General features: G+C 36.2%; 1 protein-coding gene and 1 long non-coding RNA gene across 9 annotated transcripts in view; one reads left to right on the top strand and one right to left on the bottom strand.

Moving 5' to 3' along the window:
- The window catches only part of LOC106628110 (uncharacterized), a 67,525-nt gene that overhangs the window by 35,836 nt on the left and 6,713 nt on the right, over positions 1-24,976 (top strand). For 3 of the 8 annotated variants that reach the window (XR_015773933.1, XR_001331369.2, XR_001331368.2), the window contains exons 2-4: positions 11,994-12,100; positions 12,612-12,661; positions 13,422-13,576. This is a non-coding gene — a long non-coding RNA (uncharacterized LOC106628110). Of the gene's footprint in view, positions 1-11,146; positions 11,185-11,993; positions 12,101-12,611; positions 12,662-13,402; positions 13,577-24,976 lie in introns of all 8 variants that reach the window. The other 5 variants (XR_015773930.1, XR_015773931.1, XR_015773932.1 and 2 more) reach the window with 4 other exon arrangements.
- UNC13C (unc-13 homolog C) overlaps positions 4,819-24,976 on the bottom strand; it is a 120,647-nt gene continuing 100,489 nt past the window's right edge. Inside the window, exons 25-31 of the mRNA XM_088062958.1 lie at positions 23,668-23,791; positions 21,091-21,147; positions 19,981-20,061; positions 16,269-16,416; positions 7,989-8,081; positions 7,116-7,275; positions 4,819-6,229 (exon numbers count right to left, since the gene is read on the bottom strand). Of these exons, the coding sequence (XP_087919084.1) occupies positions 5,944-6,229; positions 7,116-7,275; positions 7,989-8,081; positions 16,269-16,416; positions 19,981-20,061; positions 21,091-21,147; positions 23,668-23,791 (949 nt within the window). The 3' untranslated portion in view covers positions 4,819-5,943. The remainder of the gene's footprint in view (positions 6,230-7,115; positions 7,276-7,988; positions 8,082-16,268; positions 16,417-19,980; positions 20,062-21,090; positions 21,148-23,667; positions 23,792-24,976) is intronic.

The following is a 24,976-nucleotide window of genomic DNA, read 5'->3' as shown; positions in this document are numbered from 1 at the left end:
TTTTTTCCTGCTGTGAAATTTCTCCCTGATCAGAAATTAAGTTCTCTACAGTAAAGGGAGGATGTGCTGTGATTATATGGACTGTTGGGCATCACAGAGCATATTTGGTAGGAGTTTTCTGCTGCTCCTGTCTCCAGCTCACTTCAGTGGTTACTGCAATGCTTTGTCTCTTCTGCTGAGCTGGGGAGAACGAAGGGCTTGACCTAATTTCAGAGTGGTCATTGTGTTGAGGAAGCTCAGTCTGGCACAGGAGCTCCTCTTCAAATTACACAGGAAAAGCAGACAGTGTTTTAAGGGCATATTGATTTATTATTGTCTCCTGGGTACAAATTCACATGTTGATACATTGATGCATCATTAGATCCAAATTGCTGTTGTTTCTTGAGATCCTCAAGAGAATATTCCACCTCATTGATGTTATTGTGTCTTAGATATATACTATTCAGGGAAGTAATATCTGCAGGCTCTGTAGCTTGAACTTGTTTATGGTGGCTTCCGGGCTGGGAATATGTTTATCTTTTTGTAACAGAGGCTAGTGACAGACAGAGCACATTTATTCAGACTCCACTTAGTACAAAAAGAGAGGGGAGACCCCCTCAGGGATCAAATTCTGTCTTGTACCTCTACTGAAATCAAAATCCACAGAAGTAACTCTTGAGCTAGACTAGAACATGACAAAAATACAGACAGATCTACCTTTCTGTGTCACACTGGTATCACACAGCTTTTTCTGGTTTTGCCACAAGGAATGCAGTCTGAATCCACAGTGCCCACCAGCCCTCTTCCACATCTATTCCTCTTTTTTTCCCCTCTCCATTTTTTCCTTGCTTGTGAAGTGTTTTTTATGTCTGGCTGCTGTGTAATACCCAGAAACACTGGGTGGTTTCTGTGGACAAAGCCCTGCCACATGTTGTAAGTTAAAGTCCCATCTAGCAGACATTGTACAAGGAGTGTTATCTAGAGGAGAGGAATGGATTCACTCTGCTCTAGTTTTCCATTAGTGTTCTACTGTACACTGTGTTTTTTTTGCAATTCCTTTTCAGTTTTTGTTTCTGTTAGTCAGTAATTGACATTTGCTTTCTCACTGTCATGACCTCAGGCCCAGAGGCTTAACTCGCATTGCAGTCAGTGCTGTCACTGGCAAGAAAAATCCTCTTGCTCAAATGGGTAAACATGATTGAACAAAACATGTAGGCACTCTTAGATCTGAATGGAATACAAGCTAGAGCTGCCTCAGTCGTTGTCAGCAGCTCTTGTGTACCTTGGGCCAGTGAAGATGGAGATCTCTGATTTTTGCCTGAGTCTGGTTCGTTACAACTCCACTTGTGCTTACCCCAGGGAAGGTTTGTTTTTACCTTTGTGTATTTTATCAAACAAGAGTGTGTGTCCAGTTTTACAGACCAGAGTTGGGAACAGCTCAGGAAGCTGTTCTGTGGCCCGAGCTGTCTGGTTTGTCTTCTTTGACTGGAACTCCTACAACTGCTCAAAAAACACCTTGAGAAATGGGTGTGAACTTATGTGAGACCCCAAGGCAGTGCAGGCTGGAGCCTGGGACTGTACTGTAGTGTGTAGAAATAACAGGAAAATATTAAAGAGCAGACTTTACTTCCTTGGTTTAACTTTTCTGATTATCTTGTATTTATTTAGTTGAAAATTAATCCATGGTGCTTTAATGGCTTTCACTACAAAGTTTACAGTATGCCCACTTGCTATTTCATATTCTGCAGTGAATAATTCATTTTGCTAAATTGATAGTGAAGGCTTTCAGCTGTAATTGCTGGAGTCTTTGAAATATGAAACTGAATTCTTACAATGAAATGGTCACAGGATTAGCCATTTAGAAGGTTTGTTTAGGTTAGCTGTCAGCTACAGAATCTGTTTTGAAAAGATACTTCTGTTCACTTGCTATTTGGCTTATCTTTATTTTGTTCCCTAAGGGGCTTATCTTCAAATTAGATTTTATGCATTCATCATTTAGAAATGCATTTGTACTCTAAATTGTACATTTATACTCTGTAGTGTGTGTGTGCATTCATTCAGCATAGACCACCCAAGAGAAACAGGTATTTTCCAGATACAAACTGTAATTTTTCTTCTTTTCAGCCAATACTTAGTGACACATTTTTAGAATAACCCAGTTCTGCTTATTAATCTCAGTCTAGTCTTTGTATCACATCTTGATTATAATTACTAAAAAAATTCAGGACTTGTCTCCTGAAGATTCATTTCTATGAATTTTTCATAATACAAGTCAATCACATAAATCTAGTGCCAAAAAGCAAAGTGATGTGAAAATACCATCAAAATAAGTATGTGTAAACAACAGAATGCTTTCCAATGCTTGCCCAGCTGTATTTTACAAATAACACTGAATCCATTTATGTTAATTTTTTGTCTGCTGGCTGAATTTAATTTAATACAATAACTTAATATTCTCCCCTTATTTGTTCAGGTCTTTAGATTTCAAGGGATTTGTGAGAAATGTGTATTTAATTCAGACTAATACAGTAATGGTAAATTATTATTCTGTTTTCAGTATTTGTCTACTAATTTGATTTCTATAGTCACTAGCATGAGAACATCAATGAAAAGCAGTAAAACAAATTGAGGAAAAGCAATGGAAATTATTGGTTTATTATCATTTTTTGTAAGCTTCTCAAGTAAATCACCAGTCATGTCTACCTTAGCCAAATGGTGGCATTTGCATATGCCAGGAATTCTTTATGGGAAGTCTCTGGATTCTTCCAGGGTACAGACAAAACAATTAAAAATAATATTTTGTATTTTGCTGCTGGGACTGGTTGAGCCTCCTTTCCTGGTGATGGCTCAACACCCATGAAGTGATTATTTGATGCAAATTTAAGTTTTCAGAAGGCTTAAAAGGTATGAAGAGCTATGCACGTGCAGTTCCATCTCACAGATGTTTCCTTTGGTATTTTTGCAGTTACCTGAGTTCAGTTCCAGCACTCTGTTCTTAATTCAAGTGTCACCTCAATGTGGCATTAGGAAAAAAAATAAAAAATTAGGAAAGGTGTTTGAGGTTTAGAATGGCTGCTAGTTTTAGTTTCTCATAGGTCTTTAATTCACACATTATTAATTTCCTTCTTTTGTCAGATATTAGCTGAAAAATACTTTAAGGAAAATTTAATTCAGTTTCTATATTTGGCTTTCACATTTTCATCCTAGAAAACAAAATAAAAAGGGCAAAAATCTTTCTCAGTCTTTATTGAACAGTTTTATGTGATACTGTCAGTTCTGAGTATACAGGTTGACTTGAAGAGCTGTCATATGACAGGCTTCTCTGATGTATTTGCTCTTTTCAGATGCACATCAAATGGTTTCAATGCAGTAACTGTTCCTTGGAGAATGGAAAATTTGTTCTCAAATTAATTTTGCTGTTCTCCAAGGTCTTTTTTTTCTCCTTTATTTCCCCGAGTGCATATGTGTATATTTGCTATCTTAACCAACCAATACAAATGGAATTCCATTTAGAGCTTTGACTACATCAGTTGTCACTGAGAAGTGAAACTGCAGGAACAGCTGTCAGTTTGCTTACATTAGCTCAGCTGAATAAAGAAAATTCTCACAAGTTGAATTTTTTTAAATGGGATATTTACCTCCCTAACAGAGATTATAATGGCTTTTAAAACAGCTCTGAAAACTCTTCCATGTCAATAATTGACATGAAATATGTGAGGTCCAACTACTTGTGCTACACCATTGCATTTACCTGTATTTTGATTCATAACATTTAAAACAGTCCTGTGCTGCTGAGTTAATGTGTTTTCCTCTTATCTTCCACATGACAAATTTTATATAAAGTAAATATTTCTCTGTTAGAAACAGTGAAACCTTGAAGTGCACTGTATAAAGTGGTGGATTATTAGGGATGATTTTACCAGCTTGTCTGATTGTTTCTGCTGGGTGCAGCTGAGGGAGGCCACTGTGTGCAGTAATTGACTGCCTTGACTGATTCCATTGTTATTCCTTTATCCTGAATCTCGGGGATAAACAGTTAAGTGGGTGGTGATTACGTTATGCACTAAAATGTGTGCCATTTTACAGTAGAATAAACAGCCACAGAAAAATATGATGAAAGTGCTCTGGGTGAAAAGACCAGAAGCTGTTTACTCCAGCCTTTCTGGTTTAATTCACCGAGCCACGAATGATATATTGTGGAATTCTTTTTGCATTTTGTCCACAACAATGTTCTGTACCAGGAACCACCTCATCTCTTGATTATTCTTCTTTTTTATTTGAAACTGAGTCTGCTGATGTTTTCTTACATCAAATCTTGTTTAACTGTAAACAGAGTCTGTCTGTTGAAACTTTGGGCTACCTCACAGAAATACAATTTGGAATTTATGATCTTAGGGGAGTGTTCTTAACTCTCTAAGGACTATGCATAACTTCTCTAAATGTCTAAATATACCTAGGACAAATCTAATTTTTAGTATTCAAGGAAGAAGTTTGAGAAAAATCTCATCTAAATATCTAACAAATATCTCCTGGAAAGTATCTTGTAGACCTGTGCGGAGTCATGTGTTATGTTTTTAGAAGGCTTGTGACCAAAACCAATGACAAATGTGTAGCATTACACAACATTTTTTCATGTGTGTGTATATATATACACCGACCTAATTAATTGTATTTTTTAGGACACTGACACATCAAACTTTACACTTACGAAACAGCCAGATTCCAGACAGTGCAAATCATACTTTAATATATTATAAAGCTATATAGTAAGCCCACTCCATGGGCTTCACATGCACATAAAACCAATAGTTACATAAATATCAAATGACAAAACTAGAAAGCAGTTTCTGCATACTTTATTTTACAATTCCTCACTAAATATATTTACAGGACACAGAGTTTGCTTTAGTGCAATACATAGTAATGTTGCATAAGTACAAACTGTTGAACTTTTCTAAAAAAAAATTAAAGAAATAAAGCACTTAACTGATGTCACAGCTAAGTATGTAAAGCAACGTTAATAACTCTGAGTGAAAATGCTAACAGCATCTTTCTTCTCATAAACAATTTCTAGAAACAAACCACAAACCGGCATGACATATTCCAAACTACTACCCCTTGTACAGTACCATATCATTTAAAAAAAATCACTTTTTAAAAGCACATATACTGTACTGTACAGCAACCTGTTTCTACAGATACTGACTTACTCTTTTAATACAAATATGATATTACCGTGGCAGTTTTGAAGAACAAAGTTATCTCAAGATATCAAACATCAGTAACAAACTCTGATAAGCACAGCTTCTTGAGAACCTGCTTTAACAGCATTTCTTCACAGTGATATTTATGAAAGGTTGGAAAAAGAGAATAGCATAAAATATTTCCATCCTTTTTCAGTTTTTATGCAAAAATCATTACTTTATATTGGTAATTATAAAATTACAAACACTTCCTATAAGTAACTGCATCTGTAGTAATGATAGAAAAAGTCATCAGTAAGAGACCTAAAATGAGGCTTGCATAACATGAGAGTTTGAAGAAAAAACTAGGTACACCTCATTTTTAAAATAAGAGTAAGGGATGAAACTTAATTTAGAATAAGCAACACAGTTTAACAGATGTAACCTATTATCAATTAAAAAAGCTACTTATTTATTAATAAATGTTAAAAAAGAATGAAACTGTGATGAGGTGAAATCAACGTTTAAAAAGAGATGATGAAACATTTACTCTTAATCTTAGTTTTGGCACTTCATTGGAACAATTACTTTACCAAAGACCAAAATATGTATAAAAGATATACAGCTCCTTGACATACCTTGCAAGTATAGTACGTAAGTACTGGCAAACACTGAAAACATAGTTAAACATTCCCACAGATTTGCACATGCATGCACTAGTCAGACAACAGCGTTGTGTTTATGTTCTTGGCGGTGACAATCTTGCATTACCTTGGGTATTTTAGGCCGTTTCTTCAGCAGATCTTGTTTCTGTTTTAAGTCTTACAAATTCTTTAGCAACTTCATCATTGTTCCTCTGAGAAAGAATTCTAAGGATTGTTAGCCCGGTCTCATCCACGGAGATGCTCCTGAGCAGGGGGTACCAGGAGGCGCAGCTGCCCCTGTCGGCGATGCCCTGCAGCTGGATGACCGTCATGCCGATGATGCGATCTTCCCGCGCAAAGCAATAATCCTTCACTGACAGGTGAAGCTCGTAGGCTCCCGGCTTATCTTCGTTACTCAGCAGGCTGTGTGGATTAACAATACGAATTTAGAACAAGGACTTTGGTTTAAGTCCCCCAAGGAATTAATTCACTCTAGAAGTCTTGGACAAATTGAAGTGAGAGTGATAGTTTAAGTGTTGTAGCTCCATTTTGTTACAACAGAATATCTAGTTTTAAATGTTCTGCACAGGTAACCCTTCAGATGTGTCAGTGATAGAGCCTCTACTCTCAGCAGCCTGAACAGAATTCCCTCAATAGTTGGAAGAGGCAGTTACCTCTCCCTGGAAAGTGCATAAAATTCAGCTGGTTCCCCAGCTGTCAGCACCAAGACTTTAAATCGGCTTCAAAATATACAGAAAATCCCTGGCAGCAGGCATCCAAAGGAGCTTTGTGGTGAGACACAGACACTGAACTCATTTCCACTCAGGCTTGGAGGGTAAGGGGAGGAAAATAAATTGGTCTGAGAAAAGGGCAGAGAAATACTAAATTTAAAGTTCCAGGTAAGGTGGAAAGTTCTTACCGATTTAAGAATTAAATGGTAACAGCCTTAGATAAACAATACACATTCAGATGTGTCTACAGGCATGAAGGCCAGATATCTAGAGAAAATAACTAATGCTTCTGTCTGAACAAATACCTAGGCCAATCAATTCCCAGGGACAGGCATAGTTATTCCTCTGCAGGAAAATAAATTGTACATTTTAACCAGGTTTTGTAGGTCTGAAAGTTTGGTGACTGCCATTCATCTTCATATACAACAAAGATACAAGTTTGTAAATAATTTTGAAATGGTGTCTATTATATCTATGTTAGGATGGCTTTTTTTTGTTTTGTTATTAATGGTTTAAAGGCAAAAATATTTTAGGAAAATTTTAAGAAAATATGCAATTCTCAGACATAAAAGACTTACAATTGGAAAGTTTCATTGTACTTTGGTGACCAGGTGTTGCTCTTTGTCTTTGTTCCATGTTTTCTTTTCTTGTCACTTAATTTAGGACCCAATATACAAACTTCCACGAAGGGCCGGAACATAGCTGTTGTTTGCCAGTTTAGGTTATTAATTGCTACAACTATAAAGAGATAAAAGAAATGAAGTTAAATAAAATTCCACTGGAAGAGTTCCAATTAATTACCCTGTATGGCTGTATAGGCAGCAAAAGGTGACCTGAGAGCTTCTCTATAGGATATCAATACCTGGTAAGCCTAGGAGGAGCCTTGCCCCTTCCCTGCCAAGTAAAGATGTCTGACTACTTTGAGGTTCAAAAGTATCAACTATAAACATGTATTTTACAAATCCTTTACATTTACAGCTTCTTTTTGCCTTTTACCTTCCCTGCAATTAAAAAAACCCAGCTTATACTAATCTGAACCTTCCTGTGTTTCTGAAATTCAGATTTTGTTAAAAATGCAGCTTCTTAAGGCTTAGTGCATTCATTCACCACTCAGCTTTGCTGTAGTTTTCTGGAAGCTGAATTATGTACAAGCAATTGAGAAGTAAAATTTTATATATTTTAATTTATAACTCTCTAATTTAGTATAATAACTTTAAATTATCTACACAGAGAAGCATAGACAGTACTTGCCTCCATAATCTGAACTTCTGTTGATGCTGAGCAAGGAAAAAGTGTACCTCTAATCACCTGAAGTGTACTCATAGCTTCTCAAGTACAATAAACTTACCATTTTTTATTTTAATATTGGTATGTTTGACTTAGGATGTAGTGCTGGGAGGTTTGATCTTTTTTGTTGCTTTCTTTTTAAAGCTGGCTGTTTTGAAACTTACCTTTCACAGTGACTTTATGCTCACCAGTTCCAGGATGGGTAGAGACATCCACCTGTACAGATATCTCACCCACTGAATTATTAGCAGTTTGACCTGAAACAAGAATTATTGGTTAGCACACCTGGCTTCTCCATGCATCAAGAGAAATAGACAGTGAAGGGTGAGTGGTATTTTCCAGCAGAAACACTGAAACCATTTCTGACGTGTTTCACATTTAAGTGGGAATCAGTTACTGATTCATGAATGATTTTGCCACAAAATAACTGGGTAATTGCATATACCTATGGAACACGCCTCAGTGAAATAAGAAATCCTGCTCCTCTGGAAGTTTCCATTTTGGTTGTCATTAGGTGTGTTTGCATCTTGAAATGCCTAAGTTGGTGGGTTTATCATGCTTTTCATGTACCTCTCAAAATTCTTACTGCTAAATGTGTATTTAAATGCGTGTTTTACTTCTATATCACTATTGATGAATCCTTTGCTGAAGGTTTTGTCTCAGGACATTACTGGAGTTCTGCACTAGCACAGACAGAGGGGCTTAAAAATGAAAGAAAGTTGAAGGGATGGCAGATTGATTTCATCAAGACCAAAATCTATTGATCTGTAAGATTAGACTTGTTCTGTTTTTCCAATCTTTTTATTAACTTTTGCAAAATATGTTATTGCAAAGGTCTCTTAATCATTATCTCTTTCCTTTTAGCCCATAATTTAGACGAGTGCTCCGAGCAGTACTGCAGATATGTTGTAGTGTGAATAGTCTTGTATGTACAGTACTGCTTGATATGGTTATAAAGAAATCTGTGCAAAGCATCACCCAGTTTTATACTAAAAGCAGTTGACATTAAAATGACTCTACATTCAGTATTGCTGAGAAAAACTCGTTTGCAGAACATCTCAGCCCGCAAAGACAATTTCTAGTGGAATCTAGAATATAAACTTGGTTTCTTTCAGTAATCACCCCATCCATCTTTCTCTTTCTGACCTGCTGAACAAACTAGAGATACAATTCCAGGACATTTAGTATTTGCTTATAGCATCTCCTGTTGACATTCAAGAACTATGGTACTTCATTTTAAAGTCTCTGATCTGTCTATTTCTGCTGTTTTGTTTTCTTTTCACTATCACTTCTTATACAGTCACAGCAGGAATTAGTGATTCTCACTGCACTATAGAAAGGTCCATTTATCCTTCTACATTTAATAAGCCAATTTAGCTGACAATAAATCTCTCCATGCACTGCAGAGGATGACTGCACTTTTCTTCCTTTAGTACTGTAATATAACTCATTTGAAGGCTAACAAACCTATAAATGATTCTGCCTCATGTTTGAAAACCTTATGGATGTTTAATTATTACTCCTTGCTCACTAATATCTGCTTTATGTTTTATTTGCTAGTATATTTATATCATTCAAAATACAGCATCCTCTTACTGGTGGGTCTTAAGGTGACCATGTGCATTTAAAGTGCAGTCATTCTTTTGCAGCAAATAAACTGTAAAGAAGAAAAAAAATATCTCTGGCCAAAGACACTTGCTCCTCAGGGAGCTTTTATTCCTCCTTATTTAGCACTTGGAATGGCATCAGTGTGAGAGTTGTTACAACTCTAATGATTTTGACAGAAGACAGACATTTTGGACCAAGGACCAAGTCAAATATTTCTTAGTCATGATCGTCATAATCACGATATGTACACAGAGAAATTCCACTGCCTTCTATTCCTTAGTTGATATCTTTGGAAAAGGTGAACTTGTGCACTCTGAGTAAATAACAGAATATGCAAATGGAAAAATGACTCATGTATGCTTTGTAGAAACAAAACGGTAACTCCCTTTATTTTCTACTATAATATTCCTGCTAAATACAAGAGATTCCTACTGAATCAGTCTGCGATTGTGCACAAAAGTACATTTCTGTGGAAAGATTCCTTTGTCTCGCTTGATCTTTTAGCAGCAAAAAGTTCTCACAGGAGGAGGACTTTGGAAACTAACTTCTAGGTTTGCATGAAAAGAGCCCAGCAGAAATAAATGGTGTTCACATAAAATGAGTTAGCATAAAATTTAAGAATGTGGTGACTTGCAGTATTTTTGCCCCAAAGTCACCAAAGATAATAAGCAAGAATCTGAAACTTTGTATGACTGTATCAAAATTTGTGGATGTTTATATACATTTCTCTTTTTTTTTTTTTTTTTTTACTCTGCCTCTAAGGGTTCAGGGTTTCTAGATCTTTTCTTCTCTGAGGATTAGAAAGCCAGTTCAGAAGAAAAAACAACTACCTGCAAACTAATACTCGTGTATGACATGATTTTATTACCCAAGACTTAGAAAGCTGGATGAGCAGTGGGAGCCAGGGCAGCTGACCTGGCACTGGTGCCTGTCTAACCTCTCCCATCTGCCTCACGGGCTTTTTCACCAGAAACCTGCTCATTTAAATACTGCACTTCTGCTTTGACCTTATTTTCTAAATGGGACATAAGAATGAAAAAGTTGAACAAATATTCAAGCTTTCATAGTTTCCAGTGCTCTAGGAATTACACACGTTATGAAATCGGCACTTTAATCCAGACAAGCATCTGTCCACTTTTGATTGATGATGCCAATAAAATACATACATTTGTCTGGTGCTGAGCCACTAAATATCAGGATGACTCATGGAGTTATTTTTCACAGGCTCCTAAAACTGATTTGGAGGAAAACATGAGTGCATTTTTAACATTTTATTTTAATCCAAAAAGCGAAAGTTAAAGCCCAATTGTTAGATGGATGCAGCAAGCTTAGATGATCTCTTCTGTGTGTTAGAGAAAAGCATGGCAGCAGAGAAAACTGATTTTGTCCATGTGCTAAGGAAACTGGGGATGAGCCAGCTTTGATCTGAGAGGTGTGGCCTCATCTATCCCTCTGTGGGTGTAGGAATATTTTTTTTTATATATATTTATATATATATGCATGTATTCTGTCCAGTGTTTTACCCAGACAACACACAGACCTCTCAAGAGGTTTCTGTATGTATTGAATGCTCTGCTTCTAGTACAAAATAATTGTTTAAAATTGATATCATATAACTCATGGTTACCTGTAGCTTGTGTTTATTTTCTTGAACACTTAGAGGAAACTGATTTACAACTTGTTTCTAATTTAGGTGCTTTACTGTTTCATTTAGGGAACAACCAGAAATTTTCTAATGTGACAGCCTCTTAAGTGAGTATTTGATAAAGACCTTCTGCTTTACCAGCAGTTTGGTTTTATTAATGTGAACTTTAAAAATAATTATTTTTCTGCCACTATTCTGAGTGCATTTCCTTTGCTATCAGCATATGCTGGAATACTTTTATTAGATGTAATTCAGCATGATTCTTCTTTGTTCTTATCTTTCCTGTTTGTTGCTTGCAATAATGTGCTGATTTCTTCAGCTTGTAATGCAGGTCTGTGGTGTTTTTTTTTTTTTTTTTATGAAATAAGGTTGTGTAACACTCAGTTCTGACCTCAATTTGAAACTACAGTGGATGAAGCAGGGATTATTTCTTGAGTTAAATTCTGTCTGAAATAGGGGTTATGAGAGAGCTGGAAATGCTCTGTAGGACTTAAATTTCCTGATAGAATACAGGTGTAGCTTTCAAAACATGACAGTTAATAATACAATGGTTTTGACAAGCAAAAGAAGAAAAGGTCTTTCTTTTTCAACTATAAGAACTGCTAAACAATTTAAGCAATTTTTATTTTCTGTAGTATGTCATCTATCTGCTTGCTTAAACTATAGTTAATATCAGATTATTTTTTAATGTCATTCTGTATATTTATGAAATATTGAGGTTCTTCTTTGCTTTGTGTAATTCCAGGTTGCAAAGGAACACATAATTGAATTTTGGCTGTACAGTTGAAAAGAATTTGTCTTCATTTCTGATTGTGTAACTTTCTTCCCTGTGTTGGTGACTTCATAAGAAAAGGATGAAGTTACTGTTAGAGATAAGCATATTTATCTAATGAGTATTATATTTTCTTGTTTTCAGATATATCTTCCCTTTTTAGCTTTCAATTGTCTTCTGGCATTAGAATGAAGAAATTGGAATCAGAGCAGCTGAAGGAAAGCCTTTTCTGCAGCCTGGTAAACACCCAGGTAGGGTTTGCAGTATGAGCTCTGTGTTATGAGTATTGATTTTTCTGCTTAACTGATACAAACTATTGTAAGTCAAGCTAAAAAATCCTGCCATTATGTATTATTCTCTAACAACATTTGTGAACTGGAGCTGCTGTAAATTTGTAAGAAAAAATATTTCTCTATGTCCAATAAATAACCATTTTAGATGCAAGAGTGGTGTTTACTTTGGAGAAATAAGAGGTAATAATTGAGAGCTAATTCAGAAAACTCTGTTTGAGTCTCTGTCTTTTTATGTAGCTTGCTAAAATTAAAATAATATTTGTTTAAATGTTAATATTTGTTTAAATGTTATTAGTGTTGATGCTAAACAAATGTAAATATTCACAGGATTGGCTGTAGTTTATGAAATTACTGAAAATTCAAGGCATTTGCAAAACTAAACAATAGCCATTTAGTTTTGATACACTTTAAGCAGTTTAAAAGGTGAAGGTACAACTTAAAAAGGTGACTGCTTCTCTTCTTTTTTCAGGAATGGCTTAAGAGAAGCTCCACCAGTACAGGTCTCAGCACAGAGTAAGGGTAAGCCAAGCATACCATAGATAAAGAAAGTTCATGCACTAGGCCAACAGAAGTATAGTGAGGGTTTGTCCTTTGGCTTTTAGAGTTCTGTCTTGATTGTGAAAATGTGGTTGAAAGTTGAATTTAGCTCAAGTTTGGTTAAAATTATCTTGTCCTGTCTGACCTGAAAATTCTTGTCAGTTACAAAATACAAAATTACAAAATACATTGTCTTTTGCAGAAGCCCTGGAAAGTTCCCTGAAATTCTGGGCTGGCTGCTGGCTGCCTTCCAGCTGTGAACCAGCTGTGGGGTTCCAGCCCTACAGTGCTAACCCCTCCAAGTTTATTTTACAAGTGATCCATGCTTGTCTCAAATAGACTGTGCACAAAGAGTGGTTTGGTTACATAAGATTTTGAGAGCAATCCATATAATAATCTGAATGCATGCAAGAATGTTATCCTGTAGCTGAATTTAGAGGAAAAAACCCATCCACTTTTACAGCATGAGCTAATGTTTACTGTTATTATTATTAGTGGACAAATAAAGTGACAATTTGCAGCTGACAGAAGTTCAGAATAAATAAAATCAGTCTGAGGTCTGAACCTCAAGTGATCTGCTTGGCAATGGTGCACCGATGGTACACGATTCTCATCTGGCTGTGTTTTATGTGCTCTTTACGAAGGTATCAGTGACCGCCTAGTGTGTTAAATACTGCTCACTCAGGCTTTGGAATTCAGTTCTCCTCACTAAACTGCCTTCAGGTTTTGAAAAATCCTTTAGGTCTGTATCAAGGTCCATTGTAGAGACCCCAGAAGTGACCTGCTCCTTGGAATGGTTCTTGGCAGTGACAGCACTTGTGTATGACTGAATAAGAAAACTGATCCAGATGAATGCACTTGCAACATGCACTGCAGAATCAGCTGAATCCTTTCTAGGTAATACCAAATGTGTAGTTCAGATAGGTGGAACTAAATTTTGTCACTAGTTTATAAATCATTCTATGTATTGTTATACTGTTATATATATATATATATATAGTTATATCTATTTATTTGCAAAAGAAAATGCTGCTCTGCGTGTTTTACATTTGTGGTTTGGGATTAAAACAGGACAAGTGCTTAGCAGGCTTGGCTTGTTTTCTGGAAATGTTTACACAGAGGGACAGTCATATATTATATCCCCCTTACTATCCTATTGAGACCAATGTTAAAATCGATAATGATCAGAGTTTCCACAGGATTTAATCTGCAAACAAACACACTGAAAGTGTATGGCAGATCTGGGATAACAGTTGAAGAGAAACCTCTCCTGCCTCCTCTGCCAGGCAGAAAGGCATTTAATAAGCTATGTCTCTGAAAAAGCTAATCTGGTACCTGTACTGTCTGTATCTTTATTTGTTAGACAACATTTTTCTTTAGTCCTTAATTTTCATAGTGTGGTTACAGATTTGTGTTCATAACACTGAGTAAGCATTAAATTTACAATATTCATCAGCATAGAATAATTACAGCTGGAACAGACCTCCAGTGATGACAAATCATTATATGGAGAAAAATAAAAAAAGGCAGTTACTGAAAAAGTTAGTGCCAGATTATGCTCCTCATTGTCATTTACTTCTGGCAGCACTTGTCTGTTTTGAAAAGTCTTGTGAGTCTGTAGTGTTGCTTTGAAAAGAATAATCATCAGGGTAAGAATACAGCAGTCAATTTCATTATTCCTGCTGTGAGATACTTTGCTTTTAAAGCATGTGTCTATAACAATGTAGTCTCATGATGCATTTGAAAGAGGCAGTAGGAATTATGCTTTCAACTATTTAGTGTGGTGAAACCACCACAGGAAAAACTATGACTCCCTGAGCCACCATTTTAAAAGTTTGGAATGGTTTTATTATTATTATCTCATGCAAATTTCTCTGTTGCCAAGATCTTTAGGAATGTGTGGGCACAAAGGCTGGGAAACAAAACTCTGGTTCAAGCAACCATTCTCCTTTAGAAATAGTGCAGATCGTGGTGTTGGATAATTTGGTTATTCCTACTGAACATTGTCCTGCATGAACAGGAATACAGGAAGTATCAAGGACCATAACACACTTTTACAGAGCCATTATCACAGAATCAGAGAATCATTAAAGTTGGAAGAGACCTCCAAGATCATGAAGTCCAACCTTAGGCTATTTATGTGTAAATTAACTCTCCTTTTCACCCTAATCAGACAATTTTTTTCTCTTCAGTTTCTTAGAAAAACTGCAGCTTTTTCTTGGTGAGTGAGAAATTATTTTAACCTGTGGGTAAAAGTAAGGCTGATTGTTGTCTGATTACAGTCATTACAGGGAAAAACGAGCATCCAATTCTATCTACAGTCAGTTATTGTACAATATATGCCTTCTTTACATTTACAATATTTTTTTTCCATTGATTTGACCTTAATTATATCCAACTGTCTATTGATTATGGATTGGCAATGTGAAAAAAATAGGCTGAATATCAATCTAATTATATTCCAGAGAAATCTTCTGATTTGCAAACAAGGTCATTTTAACTAAAAGCTAATGGTACAGTTACAGCTGTGGGGCTGGAGCTCATAATAGATGAGGATTTAATTCTTTTAAATGAGGCATTAAAAGATAATGAAAAGTTATGGGTCACTTTTACTTAAGTTTCATTCCCAGTAGCTACATTTCTAACAATACTGGTGTGCAAATATAGGCATGGTAACTTGTGCATAGAAGTGACAACAGACCTCAGGCTGAAATCCTGATGAAAATCAGAATTTTCAATTTTGTGCTTCAGGGTTTATAAAAGATCATTACTTATGGCTACAACTTAACTATTTTTTTCTCCTGAAGCTACAATAGTCTGTGTTAAAGAAAAGCAAAATACACATAAAAGTCACAGTTTTATGCCTGAATCCATATTGTTAATTTTTGTGTCTGAGAGGGAGAAAAGACTCTACTCCCTACATATTAGAGTTCTATAACTATTTTCTCATTTGTAATATATGAGTTATTAACAGAGGTCTCAGTTTTAATATGGAAGCAGCTTAGGAAATCATTCCTTCTAAAACCTCTTAGGGCAAACTGCAAAACTCACGTTTCATGCTTTTTATATTGTAACATTTTACTTCAGAAGTAAAAGCAATTGATTTCCAGCTTTACTCTTCAATTAAAACTTTCTGATTCCTATGAGCTGGAGCAGGATAATTCATTATATCAGCAAATTATATTTCCCAAAGACATGAAGTGGCAGGCTGGTCATTTTTAAAATTGCTCATTACATTCAAAAGAAATCTAGCAAAGATGACTATTATGTAAAAATTTGCAGTTTCTAGAATGAAGGAAACATTCAGCTTGGAATATAAACACGTGCAGTGTTCCTACAAATAACCCTGGTGCTCAGTGTGCAGCCAGAGCTCGGGGACTGCTCCTCCTGTGCCCCTAAAGGAACTGCCCTCAGGTGAGCTCCAGCAGCAGTGTTGGAGAAGGGATAACATCAAATACATCACTTGGGCAATTTACTGCCAATAAACTCTAAAATACCGCAGGGAGTGGAGAAAGCAATCTGCAGTCAACAATTTAGAACATTTAAAATATGATAGGATGTATTTCTATGTCCCTTACAGATCACTTACTCTGAGAAGTTTGTGTGGCTATAAACTTCTTTATCAAGGCGTCAGTAGTTTGTGTGTAAAGGCTGAGAGCGTATTTGAGGGACTGTAGGTCTGGGCTCTTTTCCAGGAAATTCTTTTTCAGCCCACTTCCTCCAGCATGGAAATATTGCTAAAATTGAATAACAAATATGGTTGATCACAGGAACAAAAAGGCCTCAGTTACTGACATATGCCTCGAAGTAAAATTCTTAAATGAATGTTTCAAAGTAGCAACAGGCAAGTGTAGATTTATTATAGCATTTGAGATAACTGTCATAATCTCTATTACAAAGCTTCTTTCCAAAAGTAAAAAAGTTAAGCATAAGGGGAAGAAAACAATATACAAAATTTTGATTTTGGTTTTCATGATCTGAAGTATTCAGTTGCCAAAATGGAACAAATATTTGAAGCATTCTTTTAGTGTTGGAGACTGGAATCAGTTTTAATTCTTTATCTAAAAGCCCCAAAACATCACAAACCCCTCTCAAATGAAGGCATGGTTTACACGCGCAGATAAAGAATATAATCCTTTTCAGAGAAAAGGGAATTTTGTGAAAATCTTCAGAGACTACTCTAGACTGTGAGATGCTTGAGTAGCAGTGTGAGAAGAGGACCACTATTCTAATGGCACAGCTAGATTTGGAAAAATATGCTTATGACATTGATGCCATGCTGACTATGTAAAATATATATATATATATATAAAATATATATAAATATATTATGTTTTCAATCCCAAAGCTGAGTTTAGAAAAATTAGTGGACAGATTCTTCCCTTTTTCCTCCCACAATGAAGAATTTTTCCTGAAGATTTTACAGGACAGTCTTTGATGAATTAATACATGTTTGCTACAATGAAAAGAAATGTGCTACATCCCTTCATTTTGTTCAAACACCTCGCAAAGCATTATGCAACCTCTACTACAGTTCTAGGTCTCAAGAGCAATAAAGCTCCCATTAATGGCTGATTAGTTAAAACAAACAATGTTTTTCAGGAACACAATGACTACTTGATGAGATACAATATTGGTCCACTCTGTACAGGGAGTGCTGGGGACTGTAAGCAGAATTTCCCCTCCCTGCCTTTTTGCAGTGTTGCCAAAGGAGCAGATGTAATATATACATTCCAGTTCACATACACACATCTCCACTGAATACTGTATCCCAGGCTTATCTGGACAGCTCAGACCTACAGTCCACATCTGCCCTTTGCATTTAGTGCACATATTTCACCTTCCAGTTCTCAAGATTCTGCAGGAGATGAAACATAAATATTTCAAGGCAGTTATTATTTACATTTCTGTATTGCTGCTGTCTACTGACTGTTAAAGAGAAAAAGTATCTTTAGGAGAAAAAACAGGGGATTGAAATTTATCAGGCTGCACCATTTTATATTATATTATATATGTTACATATATTAAATATTATACATATGTTTTAATACTATTGGGACAGTTAGTGTCAGTTTAAAAGGTTCTGAATAAATCTATCTCCTCTTCATTACATAATTATATAAAATGTGTATCTTTCCAAGCAAATTATTTCAAACAATATGTTCCAAACAAATCTCTCATCTTAATTGCTCAAGGGTTTAGTCATGATTTCACTAAGAATCATAATCAATTTATAAACAAGTGTTAAAAATCTGCTAATATTTCCTGCTGTTGTGACAATTACTGTGATTTTTTTGAAGTTGTGTCTCCCTGTAAAATGTTATCTGCCACAGTAGCTGCACATGGCTGAGAGCTCCATGAAAGCTAATAGCCAGAGAAAGCAACAGAGACACTTGACCCTTATTTTCCTGAGTTTTTAACTATTTTTTTGTTTTTCCCATAAATGGTAGATTTTGCATGCAAAACCAGCAATGTGATCCTATCATTACTGTATGCAGCTGAATATAGAAAAATAATGAATAAACAAGGTTTTACAGGTTCAGCTGGATCAGTTATTACCCTGTTCCTTAGAGATGGAAACCTTAAATATTTCCCCTGCTACTCTTGCTCCTATCTGAGGGGTTTCTAGGTTTGCTGGTGACACAAGAGGTTTCAAAGTCACCCTGACAAATGAAAGGGGCAGATGCCAAATGTATGGGAATCAGTGCTGGAGGCACTGCACTCTCAGCCCAAAGCCACTCAAGCCCCTTTGGGTGCTGGTTTTCTCTCTGCAGTTTCTCTCTGGGTGTACAGTGGGAGCTGGAACTCTGGGCTGACACAAGGAGGTAGCAGGGACCTTAGTCTGAGACAACTGAGGCCAGAAAGCCACTTCTTCTAACTGTAAATTGAAAATGAAGCTGAAATATATTAAATAATTATATAAATTGCTATGGTTCTTTTTACATAATACAAAGACTGATGATATGCTATATATATATATAAGGTTAAAAAATATTTCTTTACATTTGTCAAAAGATGAATAACACTGTCCACTATTAAATTGTAATTGTTTCTCAGTGAATTAAATGAAAGAAAAAACAAAAAAGACTGTAAGTAGAGATACTCCTCCCTGCAGAACCCTTCCTTACCATAATCAGCTACCCAATTTCTGAACACACATCACATTGCTATTTTTATCATTCTCCAATTCTTGTCTGGGCAGCCATGATTTTTGCTTTTAAACAATCTGTACTTTTACCAAGCATTGCCAAAACAATTCTATATTTTGATCATTAAGTATATGAACTACATTACTAAATAAACATAGTAGTCTTTTTTTTCTTGGGATAACTCATAGGGCTTGCCTTTTTTCACTTTCTGGCAGTGTCAGCCAAATTTCTGCATGATCAAGGTTGTTTGTTAAGTATTTTGGAAATGATTTTGCCATATCAGCTTGCAAGTACAGCAGGCAGTTGTAATGCACATAGTCATTGCCTTACAATTTGAAAAGAAGTTTCTCAGGAGGCATTCTTTAGCTCAGTTAATGAATGTTATGAATTAACTATTACAATTTAGCACACAGATATAAGGATGCTGAATTAACAAAGGGATTTTTCCTATTTAGTCTTTTTCCTTCAAATCTAGGAATTTTTAGTAAAATGGTCAACACCATCTATCCATCTGTAAGAGTTTAAGCACTGGAATTAGAGCTTACATTTTTCCCAGCTTTTATGTGTTTAGAACAAATAGTTTGAAAGGAAAATTATTGGATTCACATACTTCACAGAGCTTACTTTGGGAGCATACTTCAATTTGTTCCATTTTTCAATTTGTTCAAATTGTTTCCTCAACATTATTAATTCCCAATTATTTTTATTTCTGAAAGAAACGCCGATTCCACTACAAATACAAAAAATGGCAACTGGGAGCCTTCTCTGTTACTTTTTGCTTGCCTTGGAGACTGTTTTATTGCAAAACACTTGATCATAAGTATTTCCTCTTACTTATGTCTTCAATTTTATACTTCAGTAGCTGCCTCCTTACCTTCCTGATGTGCTGTCTCTTCCCAGCAGACAGGAAAATATTTTGTTATTCTAGAAACTGATTGCTTTTAAGTTATTTACACCAAGTAATGATCCAGGCCAATGTGAAAAAGACTGATAAGCAAATTAAATTATATATTAAATATTCCTAATGACTTTTTTTGACTTCAGAAAGCAAATCCATGAAGCCTGTATAAAAGTCTCTGGTCTTTTATCTAAAAACCTATCAGTCACTCTTGGGCATTCCAGCACAGAGCAGAAGAACACACAAAGCTGTACCTTTATAGTCACTAGTGCCACGTCCATTATTGCACACTGCCTCAGGGTCAGGCTTTTGGCTTCCTCTCGGATCACGTGGTCCTGCAAAGCAAGAGAAGACTGCAGTTGGTTTTGAAAGAGACAATACTGTGAATATCTGTTCTCTGCAAAACAAACAAATATGCACCAAATGCCCCCCAAGGACTATGATTAACAGGGATTAATTCAGAATCCTTTCACAATGAGTTATAACCTAGAGCAATTGTGTTGTTTCTTGAAAACATAGACTGTAGAGAACCAGATCCACTGTTTAATACTGAGCACCTCTTTTCCTAGGATGTATTATTTCTCTGTTTTTGGGGATGGGGGAAAGGTTAAAATTTAAATTAAAATAATTATATTAGATGATATAGAAGTAATTAATTCTATTAACAAACCTGACAGTTTAACAGATGTTTGTTAATGCGCTATGTTTAAAAAACAGGGGGGGGTTCCTATTAGAACATGTTAGACAGTGTGACTACCCTCCTGTTAAATCTGTCTAAATAAGCAGTCAGTGAAAGAAGTAATATTTTAACTCCTCTAGCAAACTGAACAAGCATTCATAGAGGCCCCAAATGCCACATTTCTGTACGAATCTGAAATCCTGATGGCAGAATTGACTGACACACAACTGACATCAGTATCAACATCTCTGCTGTCCATCAAGTGGACTGCAGCAGTGAAGTGCTGAAGATTTTACTGCAGAGATACATACTATGTTTCAATGCACACAAATAGTCCACAGAAAGAAAATTACGCAACTTAAGGGCTTTTTCAGGACTGGTTACAGAAGCAAAGATATTTTTTTTGGTGATGTTTAATGCCCGTAAGGCCTCGTTGCGCAATACGGGAACGATGGCTTCTCGGCCCATGTAGTGATCACTTACCATATTAGCATGGAGTCTTTTATTCATAACTTGGTTTTGGTGAAAATATACAATAATTATTCACCTCTGAGTAGTTACTGCCATATTCAATCTTATGATACTATATAAGAACAAGGCATGAGGTTTGGCCTCACAGTCACTAATATTTCCTCCCTTTTTTTTGTTAGCACAAGCCATTCACAGCTTCATCTGGCTCCATTACCTTGAGTTTTGACAGTTGTCCAAGATCTTTGGCTGCACTGAATATCATCTGGGGCCCCTGTAATCACATTGAAAATTAAGGAAACTGACTCATGACAGCATATTTGCTTTTTATGTCAACACAATCTTATTTTCTGCTAGTACCTTGGCCAATGTCACCGTTCTGCAAAGCTAAATAAAAGTTTCAGTTGCACAGGAGACACATTTTCATTCAGTTTATAAGGCCAAGTGGTTGAATGCCTGCAGCAAGATTCCCTCCAGTACCCTATGGCCGATACAAATATTGCACTTTCTGCTGAGAGTGGTTTTGTGTTCTCCTTTCTGCTATCTCATTTTTTGTTTAATACTGAAAGCTGAAGCTGTGATTGTTCTCAGTGTGTGTCAGTGAGATGTTTGTCCATAACTGCAGCTCTCAGGTGCTGTGCTAAAATGAGCAATCATACTGGAAGTGAACAGCCCTGAGGAACCTGCAAAAGCCTGTATAGAGGGAAACCTCAGCTGAGTAAAACACAGCCCAACAGTGTACTGTGAGCCAGAGCCTTTCTTTAAAGAAAAGATACTGAAGTGTTACGAAGTTAAAGCAGTATTTTACAATAGCCAAATCCTGGCATGACACCAAAGGCCAATGCCTACACATTTGTCTCAGACAAACAGAACCCTACTGTAATTCCATGCTCACATCATTTACCACAATTACTCCAAACAATATAATTGCCAGTGCAGTTACATGGCAGTTCAACAAGACAGTTCCGATTATGTGTATTTCAGAAAAAAGGTTCACCCAACTTACACTGGTCTAATCAGTCATTAGACTTTCTGTTCCAAAGAGTTTCATTTTCCAGAAATAATTTTGCTTCCTAAAAGCTTCAATTGAAGAAAATGTATTATAGAACAACAGCTTAAATCTTCATTATTTTTTAGTAGCGAGAATGGTAAGATAAATAAGTGTATATATATGTGTGTATATATATATATATGTGAAACAATAAACCCCATTTCTGAATGTCTGTGCCTCTCACCCTCAAACATAAAGAAATATTCAGGGCTAGAAAATCTCTCACAGTTATCCTACTTTTCAATGATTTTCTTTAATTATGTGTTCAGTAGTTAATGGAAGAATCAAAATAAACAGAAATAGTTCACAATGCCTACCAGAAACACTCTATGTAAAGGCTACCACTAAAGAATTGTGGACAATAAACAGATTGTCCAATGAATAATTGATCCTGCAGAAAGCAAATAAATGCTCCTAACACATGATGGAAAATGCAGTTACCCAATTGAAATGCTACCTATGTATTGGCAGATAAAATTTGCACCAAAAAAGCTTGAAAACAAATTAATGACCTCAGAAAGGTAAATATGAAACTTATTGAAATAGAGGTTGTTTCTAATTATGCATAGTTAACAGTATCATGACAGTAAATATGAACAAATTCAATGACTGGAGTCCTGGCCATGGTCAGCTCTACTTGAGAATTTTTAGTAGTTCAGGTAATTTCATTACTATCTCTGCACCATTGATATATTTTCTATTAGAGGTTTTCCCGCCCATCCAGCAATATATTTTCACACATCTTCAATCTATTATAATAGAATTTAATGGTATGCCTTTAACCTATGGACCCTGACCAGCAGCTTTTTAGCAGCTGAAGTGGTACCATAGAATGTGTAACAGTAAAGTTGCCAAAGGTACACTGTGGCAACATCATGATTAGCTTGTCATAAGATGGCAAATTTATTTTAAACAAGATTGAAACAAAATTAATTAAGTTATGCTATCCCAATATCTCAAAAAAACCTCCAAAACAACACCCTCCCAAAAAAAAACCCCAACGACAAAAAGACCCAACAAAACCCCCAAAAACTCCATGTAATTATGAAAAGACCTCCAAGCCAAGCACTCTCGTTGATCCTTTGACAGGATCAGATTTCACTGTTGCCCTCAGCTCAGCCACCAGAATTCACATCAGGCCATGCCCCACAAGTCTCCTGTGCAGCCACTTTCTGGGAGTATAGCTCCCTGCCCTCAGCAGGCTGGAAATGCAGCTCTGCCCAAAGAACACCTCCTGTCCAGTCTGCTAGTAAAATACCCCAAATCCTTAGCACTATATTTGGTTTAAGCTTCCTGATGTTAAGTGCTGCCTCAAGATGAGGAAGGGCACAGCAGGCAGGGCTGGAGGATGAGATGGGGCACCCTTGCTTTCTCAAAGCTGCAAAAATGAAAGTGATTGAGTTTCTGATATGACTAGGAAGGGCAAGGAACACTCTTCATTGTACTGTGCACAGTGAAGCAGAGAAAGAAATTGGATTTAAAACCCCCTGTATGAGAGCACATGACTGCATTCTCTCCATGACTACATTCATAAAAACTGCTCTGAGTTGGGGCAGGCAGTAAATGAAGGAATGAAGTCTTCCTCACCAGCTAAGAGCAAGCTGGCTGGACAACTCTGGGACACCCAAGAGCAACACACTGCCTGCAGTCCAGCTGTTACTTCTGGTGGTCAAGGTACAGAACAGGGTCAGGCACATCATTACAGTCCTTTATAGCAACTGAGAAGTACTCTGGAACACTTACAGTTTGATCTGTCAGTGGTGGAAGCACAATTTGCTTTTCTATTTTGTTTAAGACTAACTTCCAGAGCTCTTTCAAAACTCTTTTCAGAACTGTCTTCTCACAGATTTTTGCAGAGACACTTAAACTGGAATAAAACAAAAACACAAATCAGTCACCAAAACTAGCATTAAGGTTTCAGAGGTGCTTTATCATGCTCAGATTAATAGCCATTAAGGTTTATCTTTTCTCTACCAATAAAAATTTCTCAGTAGAAAAATTATTTTGCAATATTATCAGTAAATATTTTTGGTAAAAAGACTTGCAGTCTACAAACCCATATAAATCTCCACTATCTAATTTAATGCTTGGTATATCACTGATGCATATTTATTGAAAATGCAAAATCATGATGAGTTATAAAGTTTGATGAATGATACAATTTAGCATTCCCATGCCCCTAAATTAAGTTTTAGTATATAATTTGTTTATGTCTTAAAAATAAAAAGCAACTGTCTCTCTTGTTTTATATTTCTACTGGGATGTAGAACTGGTTGCTGATAGCTAATGCAAATTCACAGCTACTGTTTGGAAGCATTTATTTCTAAATACTGACATGTCTGAGCAATCTTGCTATCTATTACTTACCGTAAAATTAAATTTTTTGAGCACCTTTTCCACCTTAACTTTGAAAATTTCTGGCTGGGGAAAACCTGGACAAGGTATGAAAGGGATGTGTAACTTAGGAGTGGAGACCTTGAGTAAAGGATCAGTGCCAGGCTGCTTATTCTCACTTCCACCAAAAGGCCACTGGGGTTTGACAAGCACCAATGACCAAGGACATCAATGTGCTTACAGATGTGCCTGTGCTGCACATGGCCTTTCAGAACTTGTCACTGCTGAATGATGATACCATAAGTTAGGCTTACTTACAGAGGCCAGAACCAGTTTGCAGGATCCTCTCAAAACTTAGCATTTTACCATTAAAAAAAAAAAAATCAAAAAATCAAGGTGCTGTTTAGATGATGATCTGGTCTTTGGTGACACAGAAGTGTATATCAATAAGCTGTGGGACATTGGGTACAAGCCCAGAACAAATGCCAGAACACTTCAGTATAGGAATTGCTTTTGTTCTTTTGTTCAGCACAATCTTCATAACACAGCCTGTGGAAGAGAGGCCATGCACCGGCTCATTTTCAATGACTCAAAATATGACAAGACATGGAAAGACAAGCCTGCAGCTTATGTAAAAATTGCTCAGTGTAAGTAAACAGGTTAGGCATGGGATTCTGCACAGAGTGAACACTAGAAATATTAAAAATGCTATAGAGTG

This window comes from Pseudopodoces humilis, chromosome 16 (assembly GCF_049639895.1).
Source record: "Pseudopodoces humilis isolate 2021_Gansu_Grassland_sample_001 chromosome 16, ASM4963989v1, whole genome shotgun sequence".
NCBI lineage: Eukaryota > Metazoa > Chordata > Aves > Passeriformes > Paridae > Pseudopodoces > Pseudopodoces humilis.
Note: the sequence above shows the minus strand (reverse complement) of the source record. Positions and strands in the feature narration are given on the sequence as shown.